Source organism: Ambystoma mexicanum, chromosome 6p, assembly GCF_040938575.1.
Source record: "Ambystoma mexicanum isolate Mex_15411 chromosome 6p, UKY_AmexF1_1, whole genome shotgun sequence".
In the NCBI taxonomy this organism is placed as follows: domain Eukaryota; kingdom Metazoa; phylum Chordata; class Amphibia; order Caudata; family Ambystomatidae; genus Ambystoma; species Ambystoma mexicanum.
Genome location: NC_090935.1, coordinates 1498487537 through 1498508349, shown reverse-complemented (window position 1 = coordinate 1498508349; position 20813 = coordinate 1498487537). Strand labels below are relative to the sequence as shown.

At 44.4% G+C, this 20813-nt stretch overlaps 1 protein-coding gene across 2 annotated transcripts in view; it reads right to left on the bottom strand.

Moving 5' to 3' along the window:
- MRPL1 (mitochondrial ribosomal protein L1) overlaps positions 1–20813 on the bottom strand; it is a 658446-nt gene that overhangs the window by 520382 nt on the left and 117251 nt on the right. For both annotated transcript variants that reach the window (XM_069626339.1, XM_069626340.1), the window contains exon 3: positions 4048–4135. In XM_069626339.1, coding sequence (XP_069482440.1) covers positions 4048–4135 — 88 coding nt within the window. The remainder of the gene's footprint in view (positions 1–4047; positions 4136–20813) is intronic.

The following is a 20813-nucleotide window of genomic DNA, read 5'->3' as shown; positions in this document are numbered from 1 at the left end:
ATTGTGTCTTGAATCCAGGAAAAGAAAGGTCGGATGGGGGGCAGCCAGGCCCAGCCCAGCAGCCAAGGTGTTGCAGAGGTTGCTAGCAGACTTTGGCTTGGCAGATGTGTGGAGAGTGAAACACCCTGAGGGGAGGTAGTACTCGCACTACTCGGCCCCGCATAAGCTACACACGAGGCTTGGTTATATCTTTGCCACCCCGGACGTGGTTGCTGAGAGTACTCATATAGAATACAAAGCGAGGGTTCTCTCGGATCACTCGCCCCTGGTCCTGGGGTGGCAGTATTGCCCCCCCCAGGGCGCGAATACCGACATGGCGCCTCTGGGCAGAGGCACTCAAAGACCCCGTTTTCAGGGAGGATCTAAGAGATGAGATCATTGCTTACTTCGAAGTGAATACTGGCAGTGTGCAGTCGGCGGGCACTTTATGGGAGGCCTTTAAGGTGGTGATGCGGGGGGTTGCCATTGCGAAGTCAAAGGGGTTGCTGGGTGGGGTTCTGGCTGAACTACAGGCGGCTGAGATTGAACTGGAGAAAGAGCTGGAGGGAGGTGGGGCAGATACGGAGGAGACATTCAGATTACAGCGGAAGTGCGCGGTACACTGGGACAGGCTCTGTAACTTAAACTACAAAAAATACATAGAAAGGCAACATGCGGGAGGAGATAAAACGGGCCGGCTCCTAGCGTGGCTATATAAGAGTGAAGCCCCTAGGTCCCCGATTCGGACTGTAACCAGTGAGGAGGGCGAGACGGTGGACACTCAAAAAGGAGTAAACAGGGCATTTGCGGAATATTATACTGCTTTATATGAGGATGATGGGAGGAGCAGCCAAGAGGAGATTGATGAGGTACTGGAGGACATAGGCCTGCCCAAGGTGAGTGACGATGAGAGGGAGGAGCTTGATGCACCGATCACGCTTGAGGAACTGAAAGAGACGGTGCGGCAGTTGCCCACCAGCAAGGCTCCGGGGCGGATGGGTTCCCTAGCAAATTCTATAAAGTGTATGAGGAGGAGGTGCTCCCACCCATGCTAGAAATGCTAAACGAGGCGTTTGAAGTAGGACGGTTGCCGGAGTCGCTTAGGGAGGCGATTATTATACCGCTCCCCAAACCCAATAAACCGGGACATAGCTGTGGCTCCTACAGGCCCCTGTCAATGTTGAATCAGGACAGTAAGATCCTGACAGCTGTTTTGGCCAACAGAATGCGGAGAGTGATCGGTAAGCTGATTCACCCAGACCAGACGGGCCATGTCCCGAATAGGAACATCACTCACAACCATAGACGACTCCACCAAGTTGTTGAATGAGGGTGTAGTCAAGACAGTGAAATGGCGATTGTGGCATTGGACGCAGTCAAAGTGTTTGATTCTGTTAAATGTCCGTGGTTGCTGGCGGCCCTGCATGGGTATGGCATGGGGCCAGGCTATGTTAAATGGAATGCTATATAGCGAACCGCTAGCCAGGGTCCGTACGGGTGCAGTGGTGTCGGAGAGATGGCAGCTGGGCAGAGGCACTAGACAGGGGTGCCCATGGTCCCCGATGTTATACATTCTGGCCCTGGAGCCCCTAGCAATATACCTCAGGCAACAATACGAGCTGATCGGCATCGAGGTAGGAGGGGAGAGGCATCTCATATCCTTGTACGCAGATGATCTGTTATTGTATCTAATGTACCCGGAAGAGAATCTTCAGTATGTGTTGGATGTGATGGAGCGGTATGCCAGTCTGTCCGGTAAAGTGGTGAACCCTCAAAAATCTTGTCTATTCCCGCTGGGGAGGTACGTGGGAAAGCCTGCAGAGAGGTTACCTGTGTTGCAGATTCCGTGAGCGACGGGTTCCTTCCGCTACTTGGGGATAGACGTGTACAACACTGAAATCGCTATAGGAACAATTGGAAAATGCATGAGGTTTTGGGAAAGGTTGCCCCTAGCGATGATGGGTCGAGGGGCTATGCTTAAAATGGTAGTCCTGCCCCGACTTTTGCATTATTTCAACAATATCCCTTATATGATCCCTAGGAAGTTTTTTGTTAAGCTGCACAGTATGTGCAGAGACTTTTTGTGGCATGGTACCCGACACAGAGTTGCATTATGGAAGCTGCAGAACTTCTATGAGAAAGGCGGTATTAAACTGCCTAATTTCGAGGCGTATTATGTATCGGCACAATTGCAGTATGTGGCTAGGTGGCTCTCTGATGAGGAGACCCCTGAACACAGGTTGTTCGGGAGGGACTGTGCTCCTTTTTACTTGCGGGAAATGATCTGGGTGGCTAGCTCGGATATGAGGGGAGCGCCCTAAGATGCTGTTGTTGGGATGGAACATGTGGCACCAAGCCTGCCGCATGATGGGGGACCCTTTACCATGTGTCCCGCAGATACCGCTGGTCGCGCTGACGAAGGGGGACAGGCAACTGAGGGTAATCATTAGGACTTATTGGGAGTCGGTGGGTCTAGTCACCTTGGGAGACATCTGGCAGGAAGGGGCTATTGTGGAGTTTGGGGAACTTGGGACAACGTCAGGACTGCACTGTGGCCAATATGTCACTTATCACAGGGTAGCACAGGAGATTCGGAGCAGGTGGCCTGAAGCCATTTTGGCGGAGGAGCCAGACACCGCCGTCGAGGTGATATACGATACATCAGAGGGTGGGCATGAGGTGTCCAGGTTGTACGAGATGTTGATGACTAAGATCGGGAGGGATCTGGTGCACTTGAGATCAGAATGGGAAACAGAGATGGGAGCCCCGATGGAGGATGGGATGTGGGAACAGGCTTGGGATATCACAAGAAGGTGTTGAGAAATGCCAGGTTTAAACAACTGCAGCTGTACATAACGCACAGGGCGTACATGACCCCTCGGAGAATATCAAGGTTCAGAAATGTTGGGCGCCAGGCTTGCCCCAAGTGTGACGAAGAGAACGCAGACATGATACACATGTACTGGGCATGCCCGGTAATTGAGGTCTATTGGGGGGAGGTTGCACAGAAGCTAGCAGAGAAGGGGGTCACGCTCATAATAGACTCGGCCTGGGCCTGCCTGCTGGGGGGGTCTCCCAGAGCGCGGAAACGCAAACATGTTGGGAAATTGAAAGATCTGGTATACGTGCTCGCGAAACGTAGGATCGCCATGGGATGGAAGGAGTGTCACAGGCCGCGGGTGGAGGTGTGGTGGAAGGACCTACAAAAATGGGTGGAGGCTGAAACAGTTGTGTGGCAAGAGGCTAGTAGCACGGGGGGATGAGGAAATGGGCTCCCTCACGGCATGGAAACTGCTGATAGCTGAAATGTTTGGAGCAGTATTGGCCCCAGCAGAAAACAGAAGCAGCGAAGCCCTGACACACGGAACAGATACAGAGGGCGAGGAACAAATGGGCTCATAAGGGTGGGGGGGGGTGCAGTGATTATGTTGTTAAAAGTTTTTATTTATGTTTTGTTGTATGGTTGTTTTGTTTGATTAAAAAATAAAAAAAACATTTTTAAAAAAAACTATTATATACAGAGCTAGCAAGATTGTGGCCAGCAATAACGGTGTTAGCCGAGGAATCTCAAACAAGTTCTTCCAGTGCAAGACTGGCTAGCTGTAAATGAGACTGATTCCATTTTCCATCAATAGCCCCAGAATTAAGGTATATTTTGCCAGCGTTACCCATTATGGGGATGATCAACGGCAGATCCATAATGGCCATCAAGGGAAAATTGTCACTCTCCTGTTGAGGGACTATCTTCAGATTGTTAATAACAGAAACAATGCATGATGTGTAAACATGGACGCGCTGATGGAGGTAATCCTGGTATGCTGTCCTGGGTAGTCACCCTGAAAACTTTGACATTGAGCATAAATAGGCCATTAGAATTCATTAATTTTGCCCAGTGGTGCCTTTTAGCATTAGCTGCAACTTTTTATAGGATGTTTTATCTTAGAATAACCCAGCTTTTCTTTGGGTTTAAATAATCATGAATCCTTATGTACTAGTAAACTGAAAGAATAAAAAAAAAAATCTGAAAACATAAATCCATTTTATTACACAAACAATTCAGGCACTTACTTCGCTGTAGGGGCAACATATTGCTTGAAGGGGACTCGCATCATTTGCTTAATCTTTGGGAAAGCACATTTCTGGCATTGCGACACAACTGTTTGATGAAAAATAAAAAAGGCTACCATTAACATAATTTTCTATGACATACTTTGAAATCTCGAATCTTGAAAATACTCATTTAAGACTGTACAGCTTCAAACATGGTAGTTTTTAGGTGATTTATTCAACATATTTAATACCTTTGCAGCCATGCAGTGAGGCAAGGATGCATGGTTCAATATATGTGCCCCCAACTCACTTGCTTACATAGAAAGCCGTAGCAAATAGCACCAGACCAGTCATCATTGCATCCCTACAAATTGCTCAAAGAGAGGTCAACAATATTACACAAAAACAGGCAAGGGCAAAAAGAATCAGAATGCAGTTCTTGTTGTTTCTATACTTGATATCCAAAAGTGCTTTTAGGAAAAGGGGGGTACAGAAGAAGTAAAGGGAATTAAATATTCATTCATTACGTTTCTGGTAAAATAATTGCAACCCTGATGTATATATATGACAAACAAAACTTAACTGGTAAACAAATGTGTAATCTCTTGGGTTTCTGAAGAGTAATCCCAGTTTAAAAGCTAGGAGTGTGAGTGTGAGTGTGTGTGTATTCCAGGGAATTCGTCCACTCTACCAAAGGGGGAGCGATCCCTTTGGTACTAGGGAGGTGAGATCATCTTAAAACTCTCTAGAGGACAGAGCAAGAAGGCTCCCACTGGGGGTGACCCCCTCCCTTAGAGGAAAGGCAATCCCTGAACATTGGTATACGTAATCCTGTTTTGTCCCAGGATCCTAATCGTTTTGTTGGTTATATGGGAGTTAAACTGTGTAAAAACGTGCAACTTTTTACACCAATGGCACGTGCATGATAAAGACCCAAAACAAGGGAAGAGAGTAGTCCAACAGAGCTGCAGAGGAGGGACCTCCTCCTAGAAGGTGCGACAGGAAGAGGGAAGTGTTGTAAAGTGACTTCCAGGCTTCTTGGGATTACTTGTAGGTTTATTACAAGTACTTAAGTCACAGTTACATAAAGTTATATACATAAGTGGACAGGACATAACACTGGCTCCCATCACCCAGGCTGGGGAGCTCCAACTGGCTGGGTGTGGAATCCGTGGGTAAACATTCTGACATTCACAAGGCAACACTCCACATGACATCACCAGCTTTCACATGCAGAGACAAGCACATCACAACACATCTCCTTCCTTTACTGATAAACATTACAAACACACTCAGGCACGATATAACACATCTCCTTCCTTTATTGATTCACACTGCACCCACACAGATACATCAAATAGATGCAACATATCTCCCTTCTTCTCAAACGTCAACACATAAGGACAAGCACGCCACAGCATATTCCTCTCCTTTCCACATCCATCACCAGCATGGGGAATATCAATTCTGAGGGACACTCTCCCTACTTCTGTAGGCCACTAACCCTACACACCCACCTACACCTTCAAGCATCTGGGATGATATCTCCAATCACACTGGTGGATACGCTACCTTCAAATACTCTACAAGAGGCGCTACACGCTACCTCAAAATACTCTTGTGGAGGCGCTACCTCCAATCACACTGGCGGAGGTGCTACCTCCAATTACTCAGGCCAAGGCGCTACCTCCAAATACTCTAGCAGGGCCCTACCAAATGACTCAAGCAGAAGCGCTACCTACACATACTCCGGCGGGGCCCTACCCCCAATTACACAGGCGGAGGCGCTACCTCCAATTACTCAGGCGGAGGTGCTACCTCCAACTACACTGGGACCCTGGCAGGGCACTACCCAATTACACTGGCGGAGGTCTTACCTCCAAGTACTCTGGAGGGGCGCTGCCTCCAATTACACTGGTGGAGGCGCTACTTCCAAATACACTGGTAGAGGTGCTACCTCCTATTATTCTTGTCCGTGTGTGTTGACGTTTGAGAAGAAGGGAGATATGTGGTGTCTATTTGATGAATCTGTGTGGGTGCAGTGTGAAATAGGGAAGGAAGGAGATGTGTTATATCGTGCCTGAGTGTGTTTGTAATGTTTATCAGTAAAGGAAGGAGATGTGTTGTGATGTGCTTATCTCTCCATGTGAAAGCTGGTGATGTCATGTGGAGTGTTGCCTTGTGAATCCCTGGTAACTCAAGGAGAATGAGACTAATCACAGACATAGACGCAACCCGAGGAGAGTTAACTTAATGAGACATTTGGTGTCCTGACATGAACCGTCAAGAAGACCTTTTTTCCTGATAAAGGCGCATCAACATGGGGTCAGACACCAGCCACCATTCCTTTACATTGTACTTTTGTTTAATGTAGGTCTTTTTTTTTATAGTCGTAACTATAGCAATCAGGCTAGAATATGTTTCTGGATGGCAGATTATGCTCATTTTGTAGGACATCCTGACAAGCACTTTCTTTTCCTTTAGAGTAGGGCTGAGAAACTTAGGAAAAGCTTTGGTTAACCCAAAATGCCAGTTTGTCCGTCTTCTGATTCCGCCTTACCACATGTGGTAGGCAAGACCACCAGAGCTCCGGGAAAATGGTGGTTGCGCATCTCTTGGACTGTAAGTGCTGATGTGCGAGAGTGGATCATCTTCTGGTGTGGGGTATTACAAAAAGGATATATATTTAAGGAGACCTTGGCAAGCAGAGACACTGCACTATAAAAAAGACCAAAAATATGCAAGCAGCGATTCGTGGCCACAATTCTGCTGTCAAACATCGGTGTAATCTGCCCTTGGTAAATGCGATAACTGACCCAAATTTAAAGGATACAAAAGCAGCGCAGGTGACCAAATTAAAGGGAGGAAAAGTACGTATGCGAGGGCTTGCTCTATTGAATTGATACATTCAGATAAACAACATTTAAATTCTAAACCATCGCATGACATCATTGAAGAGCCTCCTGTGGTTGAAAAGAAAAACGTTAAACTGGTTGACTCTATGGCTCTTCCAAAGCAATTTACTAACGGAGGAGCAAGAACCAAGCAAAGTAAATTGCCTGCCTACTTCCCATCTATGTTGAAAAGATTAAAAGGGGGTGCTTTGGTGGCTAATGTGAATGGAGCGGCTCCTGAAATGAATACACCTAATTCTTCTTTGACAACGGGTACTCTAAATGCACTTGAGACAAATAATGCGGTTATGGTAGCTGTTCCTACGCATACTGGTGCTCCAGCTGCCATTTCCTCCGATGACCGTCAAAGTAATTCTATACCCTTCAAAGATCATTAGGTTGGGTTATTCACATAAAAATGAACGGTATGGCTAGAACGAATAGAACAAACCTGTTGGATATTTTCAAACAAATTCCAGCACTAAGATCATTGAATTCTGATGATCTAGAAAGGATCACATTGCCTCAGCACAACAATCATCGAATGTTTCTGTGGGCTTCGTTCAAATATTATATCATTATATGTTATGGGAACAGCACCAAGATTTGATAACTTTGGGATACAGACCTTGAATTCGGAAATCTCTTGACAAAGCAGACATATCGCACAGAAACCCCAGTTGCTGCAGATGTTGATCAGCTAAAAGGTGTACTCTCATTGGACAATATAGTATTGATGGAATTCCAAATTGCTACCCTTATGAAAGGAAAGCAAGATTGGTCATGGGTTGAACCAGCTTTTAAAACTATCATGGCTATACAATCTGGGATCTCAAAATCCTAGCAGTCAATCTATTAATATGACGACATGGAATGTCTGCGGGTGTGAGAACTTATACTCATGGTGTCATAGTCTGCCGTACCACAAAAGACCAATGATTATGATGTTCCAAGAAACAATGGTGGAACACGAAATCCAACTTAATGGGTATGAAACCTTTTCCTGTCCCGCAAACTGGGCTGATGTGGGTCGTTCTAGTGGGGGACTTGCAATTAAAATCGATAGGAATTTAAAAACCGATAGAGAATTGGTTAATTCTTCTGATGGCCTGTTAGACATCAAAATTGACCTTATGGAAAGGGAAACAAACACAATCCTATTAGTGAACTTGTATTGGAATCCCACAAAATTTAGGCTGGAGGAATTCCTCACGAAAATAATGAAACTACTAGAAGACTGGGTTATATCCACTCCGAATAGCGAATTGTCATAGGTGGAGACTTTAACTGTGACTGTTCGGAAGGACTCAAAATTAATAACGGATTTATCTCGACCAGAGCAATCACCAAAAGTGGTCGAAAAGGTAGTGTACGGGACTCCTATTTTGATGAATGGGAGATGGAGCAAATGAACACGAAAGAGGAGGATCAAAATGTAATAAACGCCAGGCACAGAGGTGGCTTCTGTTCTAGAATAGAGTACTTTTATGTGTCCACATCAATTAAATTTAAATGCAGACTTGTGAAAATTGTGGACCCTAGCCTGGGTGATCATTTCATCTTGGAGTTTCATCTACTAAAAGAAACCGCTGTCCATGAGATTTACCCCTCATTAGCATTTCTCAAAAAATGATCGTCCAGGTATCTCTCTTAGGTGGAATAATAGGTCTAGCAAGAGATTTTGTGAACCTGTTGGGTACAGAAGTTTACTCATCCAGTGATCTTAGTAACAAAAATATGGATTCAGCGAAAAAGCCTGACATAATTTCTGAGCTGATTCTTCAATGTCTGAGGACAATTGTCGGAACAAAAATAAGTAATTTAAAATCGAATTGTCATGCTTATAATAAAGCAATTGATGAATCTAAAAGATGCAAAAACAAAGATCAGATCTCTACAAAAGGCAAATCTCTGTAAGGAACTCATGGAGGCAACAGTAAAGACAGGCACTTGTCAACACACTGTTCTTTAGGGACTTTAAGCTTCGTCCCTCTCCATCGGCTTCCCTCCGTCAGGTTCATTCTTGCCAATTTTTATCAATCACTCAATTTGTTCTACTCTTACGAGTCGGGAATCACTTCCCTTAGCTTTACTACTTCTGCCGGTCAAAGCCTTTCAACTGTACAGAGGATTTTGCCAGACGCCTCTATGACCATTTTGACCACTTTCTTGCCCTGTTCCCAAGGCCTTCTGGTAACAGTAGTTTCAAAAATAGGTTAATCGTCCAGAGTTTCTCGAGTGAGCACCCACGTGGTGCCAGACTCTTCTGCAGCTGGTTTTCACTGCTCGTATTAACAGTTTTGTACTTTTTCTCAATTAGCTGTTTGCTACTTTTGTTCAACACAGTTCGGTTTCTTATCAGTTTTCCCTTCGACTCACCGGCTGCGATGTACCCCTTCTTTTTTTTTGTCTCTGGAGTCAAGGCCGGTACCAAGGTGGCAAGCGTCTCCCCTCAGCTTGATTATCAGTAGAGGAGGTCCCCATGTACGGTTTACATCTGCTGCAACACACTCTGGCTATTGTCTGCAATCTTACGATTACTTCTGTGGAGGTTTAACGGGCCTGGTTTGGAAAGTGCAAGGTCGCTTCTCTCCTTGTCACCCTCAGTTTGTGCCGTCTTTCTCCTCCTCTTGAATTGCTGTGCTGAGTTGGCTCTCTCGTCATGTGATCTGCCTTGCTCGTACTGTGCTCTCATGCTCCACCTTTTATCCCTGTGGGGACGGGAAAGGGCTGTTAGGTGTGTGTGATTCTAGTCAATTACCTGACTTTGCCTGACCCTTGTATTGGGACATCATGTAAACGGCTCTAGTGTTAGTCCGTTGTCTTTCGTGCTGTGCGAATGTGTTCGAGCAGAAAGGGGGGGGGTAGTGTTTCTGAACATCCTACGTACTAGGATGGGGAAAAGGTGTTACAAAAAGGGGATACCGCGTCTCACCCGTCGGTGTCCCACATCCAATGCGCGGGGACCCCCCATCCAGGTGATCCTGCCTCACTAGTCCACCCCCAGGAACTGGATCCAATAGCGATGGCCATGTCCTGGCCACCTAGATGACAGACCCACGGGGACTAGTCAGGGAGACACCTTCAGATTTCTCACATCTCCCATTAGTAGAATTCACTGAAGCAAAAAGATATACAAGTCAGGCCCATAAGAATGTTTTCAAATCCTTGAAAATAGGACTATGCATTGGAGACAATCAGGCTATGATCAGAAATCTCTATAAAAAGAACCCGAGAGCATTTTGGATTATGATCAACAAAACTATAGGCCAAACCAGAGGGAACATGGATTCTCTTATTAAAGAGGAGATATGGGTTAACTACTTCACAATAAAATATCAACTACCACCCATGTTTGAGGAAATGTTGAATCCCTGTGATGGAAACCGCCTGGTGGGACCATGTTCTTGGGAGGATGATGAAATTGATGGGCCATTAACACATTAAATCCATCCAAAGCTGCTTGCCCGATGGTATTCCCGCTTATGTCCTTAAGAAAGATTCCATCTTGTGGGCATCCATCATAAAAATAAAATTTGACAACATACTTGCCTCTAACTGTATCCCATGCACATGGTCTCAGTCATTGATAATACCAATCTTGAAAAAGGGTGACCCCCACGATCCATCTAATTACAGACCCATTGCGCTTACGGATGCCTCCTCAAAGGCATTTGCCATTTTAGCATTGAGGGACTTGGAAAATGAAATGTTGCAAATGGATACTCTACGTTGCCAGGTGGGGTTCTGTAAAATAATGGGGACTCTGCTTGATGCAACCATTATGGCATACCTCGCAGACAGAGAAGCTTAGTCAAAGGGGCCCTGTTTTTATGGCATCGCTGGATATGTCTTTAGCGTTTAATTGTGTAATTAGGTCCATTTTATGGCAGAAACTGTTAAGATATGGAATATCAGCAAACCTAGTGCAGATGAAATCAATGCTACATCGCAAAACCTGCTACAAAATTCAGATCACCCAGGAGGGCTCTCTCGCAAGAAAGATTACGACATATACCCGGGTAAAGCAGGGCTGCAACATGGCTGCTACGCTATTCAATCTTTATCTCTGTGATCTGAATGAAATATGGAATAGTGAAAAAATCCCCCTGTTAGGTTAGGTAGATTAAGACTGCATTGGCTAGCTTTCACCGATGCTCTGGTATTCTTTGATAGAACAGCCATGGGATTGCAGGCGAAGCCAAGTCTATTTCAGCAATATGCCAATAACAATCTAGATGCTAATGCACTCAAATCTAAAATTGTGGTCTTCTCAGGCTGGCAAAGAATTAGAACTATGGTATGGACCATGGATACTGAGAGGATTGAACGAGTTATGCAATTACGCTATCTGGGATACAACCTATGTAAATCATCAATGGTTATGGGGAAAGAGGCCCTACATGTCAAACTTCGACCCCTGGCTTCCTAAATGAAATGTCTTTTTGGCAAGGTCTGTACATTGACACTGTTACCTTTATTAAATTACTATGTCCTTAAGGCAGAACCAATCTTACTCTATGGCCTTGATATATGTCTAATGGATATGGGAGACTATCTTAACTGCCTTCAGGGGTGTGTATGGAAAGAAGTGCTTGCGTTCTCTAGGTCCCTGCCAAATGCAATTATGAGACATGCATTTGGGCTAGTTTCCTAATCCTCAAGGTTTCTCTGGAGGCAACTTCTAAACTACCCAAAGATCTTAGATCCTCCTCGTAACTCACTATACGAGGATTTGAGTGGTATGATGAAGGAATCTGCTCCCAAGTCCATGATGCAAAATGAGCAAAGAATGAAAGATCTATTATGCTCCATTAACTCGTGTGATGAAAAACTTAAATGTCGTCTGGAGAATGTTAAGAAGAAACTATTTTCTCATGATTGGACAAATACAATTGAGACAACGGGAACTTATAGCCTATATAAAGAATATGCATGTTTTCCAAGGAAAAGAGCTCAATTATGCCCCTAAATAAAATAATTTCCCTGCAACTATGCACATGCACTTTAAATGGGATTTTTATTTAATCACTTCTCAACTAGGGAACGCTGTAAACATTGGGTAGTCTTTAAGGCTACAGGTATGAATACACGCTGTCAATTTTGCACTGAACCCCTGAAACTTGAAACCGTAAAACACTGCCTAACAAATTGTCCCTATTTTAGGTCTCCCAGGAAACATTTGGTATGGACTATGCAACAGAAAGTGAATTTTCCCTACATTTATTCTGGGCTAGGCTCATGTGGGGAGATAACAACTCACTAATAATAGCCTTAACTCAATTTTTAACAGAGATGGAATCTCAACTTCAGTTCTGTGTAACAGTACACATTTCTTAAAATGTATCTTACATGTATTAATTGAAATTGTAGTTAGTATATCAGTTTTAACTGTTTTGAAACAATTATGAAAGAAGAAAAGTGTAAATGATTGAAATTAATTAATGAATGTTGTATGCATATGAGTACTGCTGATTTTGTAAAGGTTTGAATAAACCATATACAATTTTAAAAAATGTATTATTTAAGATTGCTTTCGCTTTTGAATATGGAGTAGTTTTGTTCCAGTCTAAGGTTTAGTAGGAAGGAATTCTAACACATAGGGCCAAAGGCAGTGTACTTCCTACCTCCAACTTGCTGATTGTATTTTTAGTCATTTATTTTATTGGGCTTCTGTAAGGCGCTTATACATCAGGAAATTGTGTTTCAAAGCAGAATGAAGTAGAGTTTGTAGGGTTTCAAGAGGGGTCGAGGTACTTGGGCTCCTTACATTTTTTTGTGTTTAGTGTCGACACAGATTTGACAGTGATTTTAATTTCTATAAATAGCCACTTCAGGGTTTTGGGAGAAGGTCAAATAATGGTGTCTTGAGATTCATATCAAGCAGGCTGCCCAATGTTGATTGAACTGTAGTTGGTGTATAGTGAGCAGGTTGCAGTAGTCAAATATGGATAGGACTAAGCCTCTTGTTAACTCAATTTTATGGATCATCTACAGGAAGGGCATGTCCCTTCCAGACAATCTTGAATTCCAAAGCAATTAACCAGTCTCATGGAATAGAATAAAGTAAAAAAGAAATATTTACACTAGTGGGAGGGCAAAGTTTCAAAAGTGAGAAACCAGAGAGAGAGGGTGGGGAGTAAAATTGCAGTATGTGAGACAGGTTACCAGGTGTCTGGGCGCCTGGGTATTCAGGGCCTTATTTGCGCAGTTCTCTCTGAACCCACCTCAATTTGTAGGCAGTGATCATAGCACCTGGGAAGATGTTTGTTAACCTCCAACCCTCAATCCACTGGAGCCTTGGGGGCCGAATTCGAAGCGCTGGGCTGTTTTGGGTCTGGCTCTGCTTGCCTGGGTCCCGAGACGTACATGGCGGGTACATAGCATCACAAGATCCTCCAGATAGAAAGCCATTTCATGAACGAAGGGGCTCTCTCCCTAGCTGGCTTGTGATCCAGCCAGTATGGCGATAATTTCAGGCTTGGTACATGGACATTGGGGAAAAGCTCCTGCAGCTTGGTGAGCAACGTATCAGTGAAACCGTTGGCGTCTTCCTGCTTTGGCTGGAAAATGAAGGAGAATGAAGTACATTCTTGGTTGCAAGTGAGGCGAGTGGCACTCACTGTGGAAGCCTGATTTTCTTTATCTTAAAAATCTCCACTCACTCCGAGTTGCGATTGTGCAGAACTTGTCTGGGCACTGTTGATAATGAACATGGGTTCCACCATGCCTATATTTCAGATGGTAATAGAGCCGCTCCCAGAGGGGAGGCTCCACAGTCTGATCCTTGATGGTTATGCTGGGGTGGATTGTCATTGGCTCGAATCACTTGTGGTGACGAAGGTCTGGCCTCCACTGATTTGAGTGGCTGGCCGGTTTAAACTTCTACCAGTGATTATTAACTATTTATTACCTGCTGTGAGGGGTCAGAAATGAGAAGCAGACACAAGGTTGTAATTTTTTCATTGTCAGAAATGTTTATTAAACAAAAATAGGTTGGATAAATGCCTCTCTGACCCTATACTAAAGAAGTCTAATTTGACCCTCAGACTAGAATCAAACTAATCGGTGCAAAGAAATGCTTCTGACTTATGTTTAGTAAAAAAGTGTTTATAAGTCAAATATATAGATAAATCCAACAAAAAGGGTTTTCCGAGGAGAAACCCTTGGATCCAGAGGGTGGTTCTCTTCACGTGGATATTTAGGTAGGATGGCAAAAGTGTCTCTTCTGAACAACAATTTCTTGGTTCTTTGTTTGTGTTTGTTTTTTTATTTATATTGCGCACCAGACCCAAGAGTATTAGGCCGCAAAGGCATAAAGAGGGTTGCTAAGCTTAAGTTACATTAGTACACAGGAATACGTACAGCTATGGTTACAGTGATGAATGCATAAACAGGCAGAGCGAAGGATATACAGAAGTAGGTATGCACTGCTGTAGGACAAGTATTTACAATAAAAGTAGAGGGTTGCTGTGAGACGCATATAATACACATATAAACAATAAATGCTAGGAGGTTGCAAATGATGTATGGTCAGATGTCGTGTTCCTTTATCCAAAGGATGAGATTAGATCTGAATTGTAGGTAAGGTAGATCTTCCCTTAAGGCAGGGGGGAGTGAGTGCCAATATTGTGCTGCTTTAACAGAGAAGCTACTCCCACCAGATTTAATGTGTTTAAATCTGGGTACTAATACAAGGTTGGAGTTGACTTTTCTTAGAGGGCGAGTAGCTACGTGCCTAGTAAATCTGGCTGCGAGGTAAAGTGGGGCTGATTGGTTAAGACATTTGTGTGTCAGAGATGCAGTTTTAAGGAGAATCTTGTCTTTTGTAGAAAACCAGTTGATAGATCTCCTAAGGTCAGATATGTGGGCATTTTTAGGAAAGCTTAGTGCAGCTCTTCGGGCATTGTTTTGAAGAGTCTGAATCTTGGACGTAATATATTTATTGCTGCCTACATAGAGGGCAGTGCAATAGTCCAAATTGGATAGGATAAGGGCTCTTGAGAGTAATGCAATTGTTAGGAGATAGGAAGGGCTTGGCTGCTCCGATTAGCTTGCAAGTGTAGGAGGTGGCTGAGGCCATAGCATTTACTTGTTTACCGAAGGTGAGCGTAGAGTCTATGTAAAAGCCAAGGGTTATGACTACCTTAGCCACAGTGATGATGTCAATTGTGAAGGATGAGTAGTTCGAGCCTAGTTTGTTAATATTGGATGGGATGCCTAGAATGAGGAGTTCTGTTTTGTCGTCATTCAGGCATAGATCGTGAGATGCCATCCATGCCTGGATGATGAGGTATACTCTGTTCACAAAGGCCAAATCCTTGTCATAATCCCCCGTCAACGGGATGAGGATCTGTGCATCATCGGCATAATTTGTGTAGGTGATACCTAGACCATCTAGATCATCAAAAAGGGTCTTTGCAAATATGTTATACAGAATAGGAGATACACCGGTGCCCTGAGGCACACCACAAGACATAAGGGCAAGAGGCGAGAAAACTCTTGCATTGTCCTGTTATCGAGGGGGGACTGGATCCAGGCGGCTGCCTCCTTAGAGAAGTGAGCTGCGGAATCCAGGTGGTTGCAGAGAATGGAGTGATCTACTAAATCAAACGCAGCTGAGAGGTCAAGAAATAGCAGGAGTGCCGTCTTGCCTTCATCTCTTAGTGCGTCTATTTGTGCCTTGAGGTCTATGAGCGCAGTCTCAGTACTGTGTTGAGGTCTGAAACCGGACTGTCGACTTCCTAGAAGGTGGGATTGTTCCAGATGATGCTGGATTTGTAGATACTCTATTGTATCCAGGATTTTGAGTAGGAATGGTAGAGTGGTTATAGGGCGGTAGTTATTAGGGATAGAAGGGTCGAGGGTTTGTTTTTTAAGGAGAGGGAGGACCCAGGAGTGTTTCAGGTTATTAGGTATGGTACCTGATGTGAAGGAAGTGTTTATAAGTTTAGTGATGAAAGGGGAAAGATCACGGGCCGCATCTTTTATGATTTGAGTTGGGCATGGGTCACCATGACAATTGGACGGTTTGAGGGTGAGGATAACTTTTTCTACTTCTTTAATAGATACTTTGTGGAAGTAGAAACAGCGAGTCAGTAGTGTAGGTGAGGTCAGGGTGGTCTGAAGTGCTGGTGTGGCAGTGGTGCCAGTCTTGGTGGCTGTGGCTTTTGTGCTAGTCTTGGAGGCAGTGAGAGTATCTTTTTTGTTATTAATCTTCGCCTGAAGAGTTATCTTGTTGGCCAAGGCATTTTGTATGCTCGTACACCAATTTTTGTCCTTGAGACAAGAGTCAGCAGCTTGAATAGGTGATTCTACATCTAAGGATAGCGAACAGTTCTTCAGTATTTGATTTGGCTTGGGAGATTCAGAGGTTGTAAGATGTTTGTTTAGCTAGGATGATTTCTTTTTTGTAGAGAACGGCTAGTTTATTCAGGTTGTTCTTATTGAAGACTGAGGGGTCTAGTCTCCAGATTTTTTCACTTAGACGTTTCTCTTGTCTAATTGCTTTCAGATGGGGCGTAAACCATGTGTTTAAGTGTTGGCGAGGTTTACTTGTTCTAATTTTCAGTGGTGCTATGACGTTGAGAGATGCCAGCATCACTTTGTTGTACATTTCTACCATGGTAGAAGGGTCGGTCTGGTCTGGGATAGAGTTCAGTGTGGGAGGATGAGGGGGGGATAAGTTTTTCAGAAATGATGTTTCGTTTATTTCTGGTAGGAGCAGCGGGTGCCATACTACCGGTATTTGTGGGAGATGTGGCCTTTAGCGTGAAGGATATCAGGTAATGGTCAGACCAGAGCTGGGGCAGTATAAAAGTGATAGTGGTTGGGCAATTATGTTCTGCAATCCAGTCAAGGGTCCTTCCTTTAATGTGAGTGGGTTCTGCGACCTTTTGGGTGAATCCTAGTTCTTCTAAGGAGTTGTTGATCTGTGAGGCATTGGGATCTAGTGGGTCACTGAAACCGAGGTTGACGTCTCCTAAAATGAGGCATTGTGATGAGTTTTTGAGGTTATCCGATAGTATGTTCGTGAGGTCTTCCTCAAAGGAGCCCAGAGGGCCTGGCGGTCGGTATATCAAGTGAATGGTAATGGTTTGAGTATTAAAGATAGTAGGTTTGGCAGAGAGAGATTCACAGGAGTTTGTATTATAGGGTGTGGAGAGTCTTAGAGTTGGATTATTCTTAAGAATTATGGCAAGACCTCCACCTCTGGAGGTGGTGCGATCTAGTCCTATAAGTGTGTAATTGTCCGGGATGGCTAGCATAATTGCAGGACCTGCTGCAGAGTGAAGCCAAGATTCAGTAATGGCCAGGAGGTCGATGTTTTCGTTATGGATTAGGTCAGCTAGGTCTGTAGCGTGGGCCACCATAGAGCAGGCGTTTATTAGTGCGCCTTTTATGCCAATTTGAGTGGGATGGGCAGATAATGGCTGGGCCTTGAGTTGACAATTTAAAGGGGTAGTAGAGTCTCTGAAGAGTCGGCAGTTAAGCTGAAGTGAGTTTGGCCGTTAGTATCTTTGTAGGAGGAGGAGTTGGTGGTGGGCTGAGCGTCCCTTGGACGTTTAGTATTGGGGTGGGCATTAGTTAGAGGATCATATATTCTTGGAAGTCTAGCACGAAGTTTGAAATTTCTTTGATGGAGATTGCAGGGTTTGGTGATCATGTCTGCCTGCTTAGGAGGTTTGCGTACATACGTTAGTTGGGCTGTGGGCTGGGGCATGTTGAAGTCTTGTAAAGTGATTATGTTGAGGATAGATCTTAATAGAACAGTGTCGAGTGGTGCCAGATACATAGTGTATACGTAGGGGCAAGTACGAATGATTAGCTTGAATGATAGGGGCGTCTGGCTAGGGTGGCTATGAGTGCAAGTTGGTTAGCAGGATTAGATCACTTGCTAAGAGGTTAGGCATAGATCACTGTGCATTGGTAGGAAATGCAGTAGGGCACCCGATACTTTTTACTACTTTATACTAGATTCAGGAAGTGTTCTTGTTCAAACAATACATTCCCCGACGTCCAACACTTTCTGCGTTTCTTTGTACTGGATTTACAAAGTTATTCAATCCACATTCTTATTCATACCATAGGTTCCACAATAAGTTTTCTTTAATTTCTCTTGTACTTTAGAAGATTGCCTGGTGTACTCCTTTACCAGGAATACTCTTGTGAGCTCCTCCGATCTCCTGGCATACTCCCCTGTCAGTTATCTTGTCACAGTGTTAAAAGTCTTTGTATAGCTCCAAGTGCCTGGTGTATCTACCCATCGGGACTTCTTTCATGTGCTTCTTAATTTCCCTGGTATACTTCTCTGCCAGGTAGGTTTTAACATGGTTGAACTTTCCTCTACCATCTTGGGTGAAACCCCTGGTGTACTCCCCTACCAGGAATCCCATTATTGGTTCTTCAGATCCCCTGGTGTACTCCTCTGCCAGGTATCTTTACAGTTTTAGACTTTTCTTTATAGCTTTGATAGATTTCCTCAAATACTCGTCTGCCAGGAATCCTCTTATGGGCTATTCAGATCACCTGGTATACCCCCCCTGCCAGGTATGTTGCCACGTTAGATACTTCATGCAACTTTGGTGGATTGCATGGTTCACCCCCCCAGTCAGGAATTCTTCTCTGGGGTCCTGCAGATACCCTCATATACTTCACTGCCAGGTATCTTTCCCCAAATATCAACTGCCTGGTGTATTGATCTTACCAGGACTTCTTATTGGTTTCACTGTCCTTGTTCACTATGCCACAGTCATATCAACTTTGTTGTGCTACAATGCCACAGTTGTATCAACTTTGTTATGTTTCAATAGGTTCACTTAGGTAAACACTTGCTCCAACTTTCCCCCACATTGACATTTCATGCATAGATATATGTTCAGCTTTTTGCTGTTGCACTTTATCTTGTCGATATTCCAATATTCTCCCTTTTGGGCATTGCTTGAACATTGGGTTTTGACTGTAATTAAACAACCTTGGCTTTTGTTATTTGTCTAGTCTGCCTTCAAATAATTCATATATTTTCTGCATTCAGATCCGGATGCTGTTTTGGGAGCACCCCAAGGTACCCAGCAACTTTAGGTGGCCTGACTGGGTCTTCTTTGCGCCTCTCGGGCATCTTGGTGGGATTATTCCTACATCCGTTGTCCAGCTTCGAGTGTGCGAGCATCCCTCTAGCTGTCCGCATAGGTCCGTGATTACAGTTCAGCTTGCCTCTTCGGTCCGGGTGGGGAATAGCTGTAATCTCGTGTAGCCTGCCACCTGGTAGCTTCTGCTCTGCTCCCAATGCCTCTGGGATCTTCCGTACTTGTCATCGCCATCCCTTCTCCAGCACCGGCAGCCTCCCAGGATCCTGTGCGCTTCACGTCAGTGAGCCTCCAGCTGTGACCCAACATCCTCTCCTGCATGCTCTCCTCCCACAGTGTAATTTCTGGTTTTAAAGGTCCTGTGCACTTCAGGGTTTTGAAAACTAGTCTGCATGTTGTTCTTTGAGCTCTTGTTGATCTGTGCAAACTCCATTGTCCTCTTCCTCGTCTCAGTACCAGAGGGATTATGGGAGATGTAAAGATATCAAGGGCATTTCTCCCTGAAATCTTATCTTAGTGAGCTGTGAAGCGCGAAGACAGGCTCGAACCCGACTGAAGGAAGCCATGGATGTGAACTGTGCTGCATGAGAGAAGGCTCGAACCCGGCTGAGGGAAGCCTTCATTTGTGAACTTTGAGAGCTAGAAAGGAGGTGAACCACGCCTGACCGAAAACGTTGCCCAACAAAGCGGCATCAGAAAAGACAGCAGAGCCAGTGAGTCGGAGAGACTTATACCAAACCAGCTTGTGTTTTGAACCAAGGTTGCAACCGGCAACATTGTACAAAGGGAACAGTGTGTGAGGCATTTGTAAAGATCGACGTGGATATAATTGGAAACCAAAAGCAATAGTTGAACTTTATAATTGAACTTTGGAAGAAAAGATACCATACACAGAGTGGTCCAGCGCCATGTGGGTGCTCATTCGAAAGTCTCTGTTAGGTATTCAACAGATGCTGAGTGTAAGAAAAAGGAATATTGAGATCAAAGTGGTGATGCAACGGGTCAAGCTAACCCCTGGGCACAGTCAAAGGTCTTCAATAGTTTACAGTACAACACAGTTGGTCCGAGGCTGGCTGAGGGAGCTCTGGGGTGAACCACGAGTCACCCAAGAAAGATTTATCTGAACATAGTTTGAAAAGGATCTGAGCACGGAAAAGGGGGATCCAACGTTGAACTTTGTTTTGAAAAGCATCCGAGCCCGGCTGAGGGGATCCAGGGCGAGTGTTAAAAAAGGAAAAGAACATTTGTTTTATACAGGAGGCCCTTTGAATCACGAGACTTGCAAGAGGTAAAGAGGCATGGACACTGAAGAACGAAATTGTAGAAAATGAAACTGTATTCTCGTGCCGCAGTAGCCAGAGTGTGCGCTTTGCTCCAGTGAACTGCCTTCCCCCATGCTGAAAACGTAGGGAAGGGAGCTGAAACAGGCCCAATTATCCTGACATTTTGTGAACACTTCTTTTTCATGAACTTTACCCCACATTATGTGTAACCTAGTAGCCTAGTAGTAAGGATTGGCAATAGGTGTTTTTAGTATAGGCCCTTTATGTTGACAGGACTCCACTAGGACTGTCTTCTTTATTATTTGATGGTTGTAGCTTGCTCCCATCTTTAGATTTAGGTTTAGATAGGCGTTTATCACACCCCTGCAAAAGTTCACTAAACATCCTTGAACTGTGGTCACTTGTGTCTGTCTATTTTTGCCACCATGCGTTCCTTACAGAAATGAAGGCCATATAGGTTATTGGATTTTTGAAATGATGTTGTTCAAAAGTTTTAGACAGAAAAATATCAGAAACAGGAG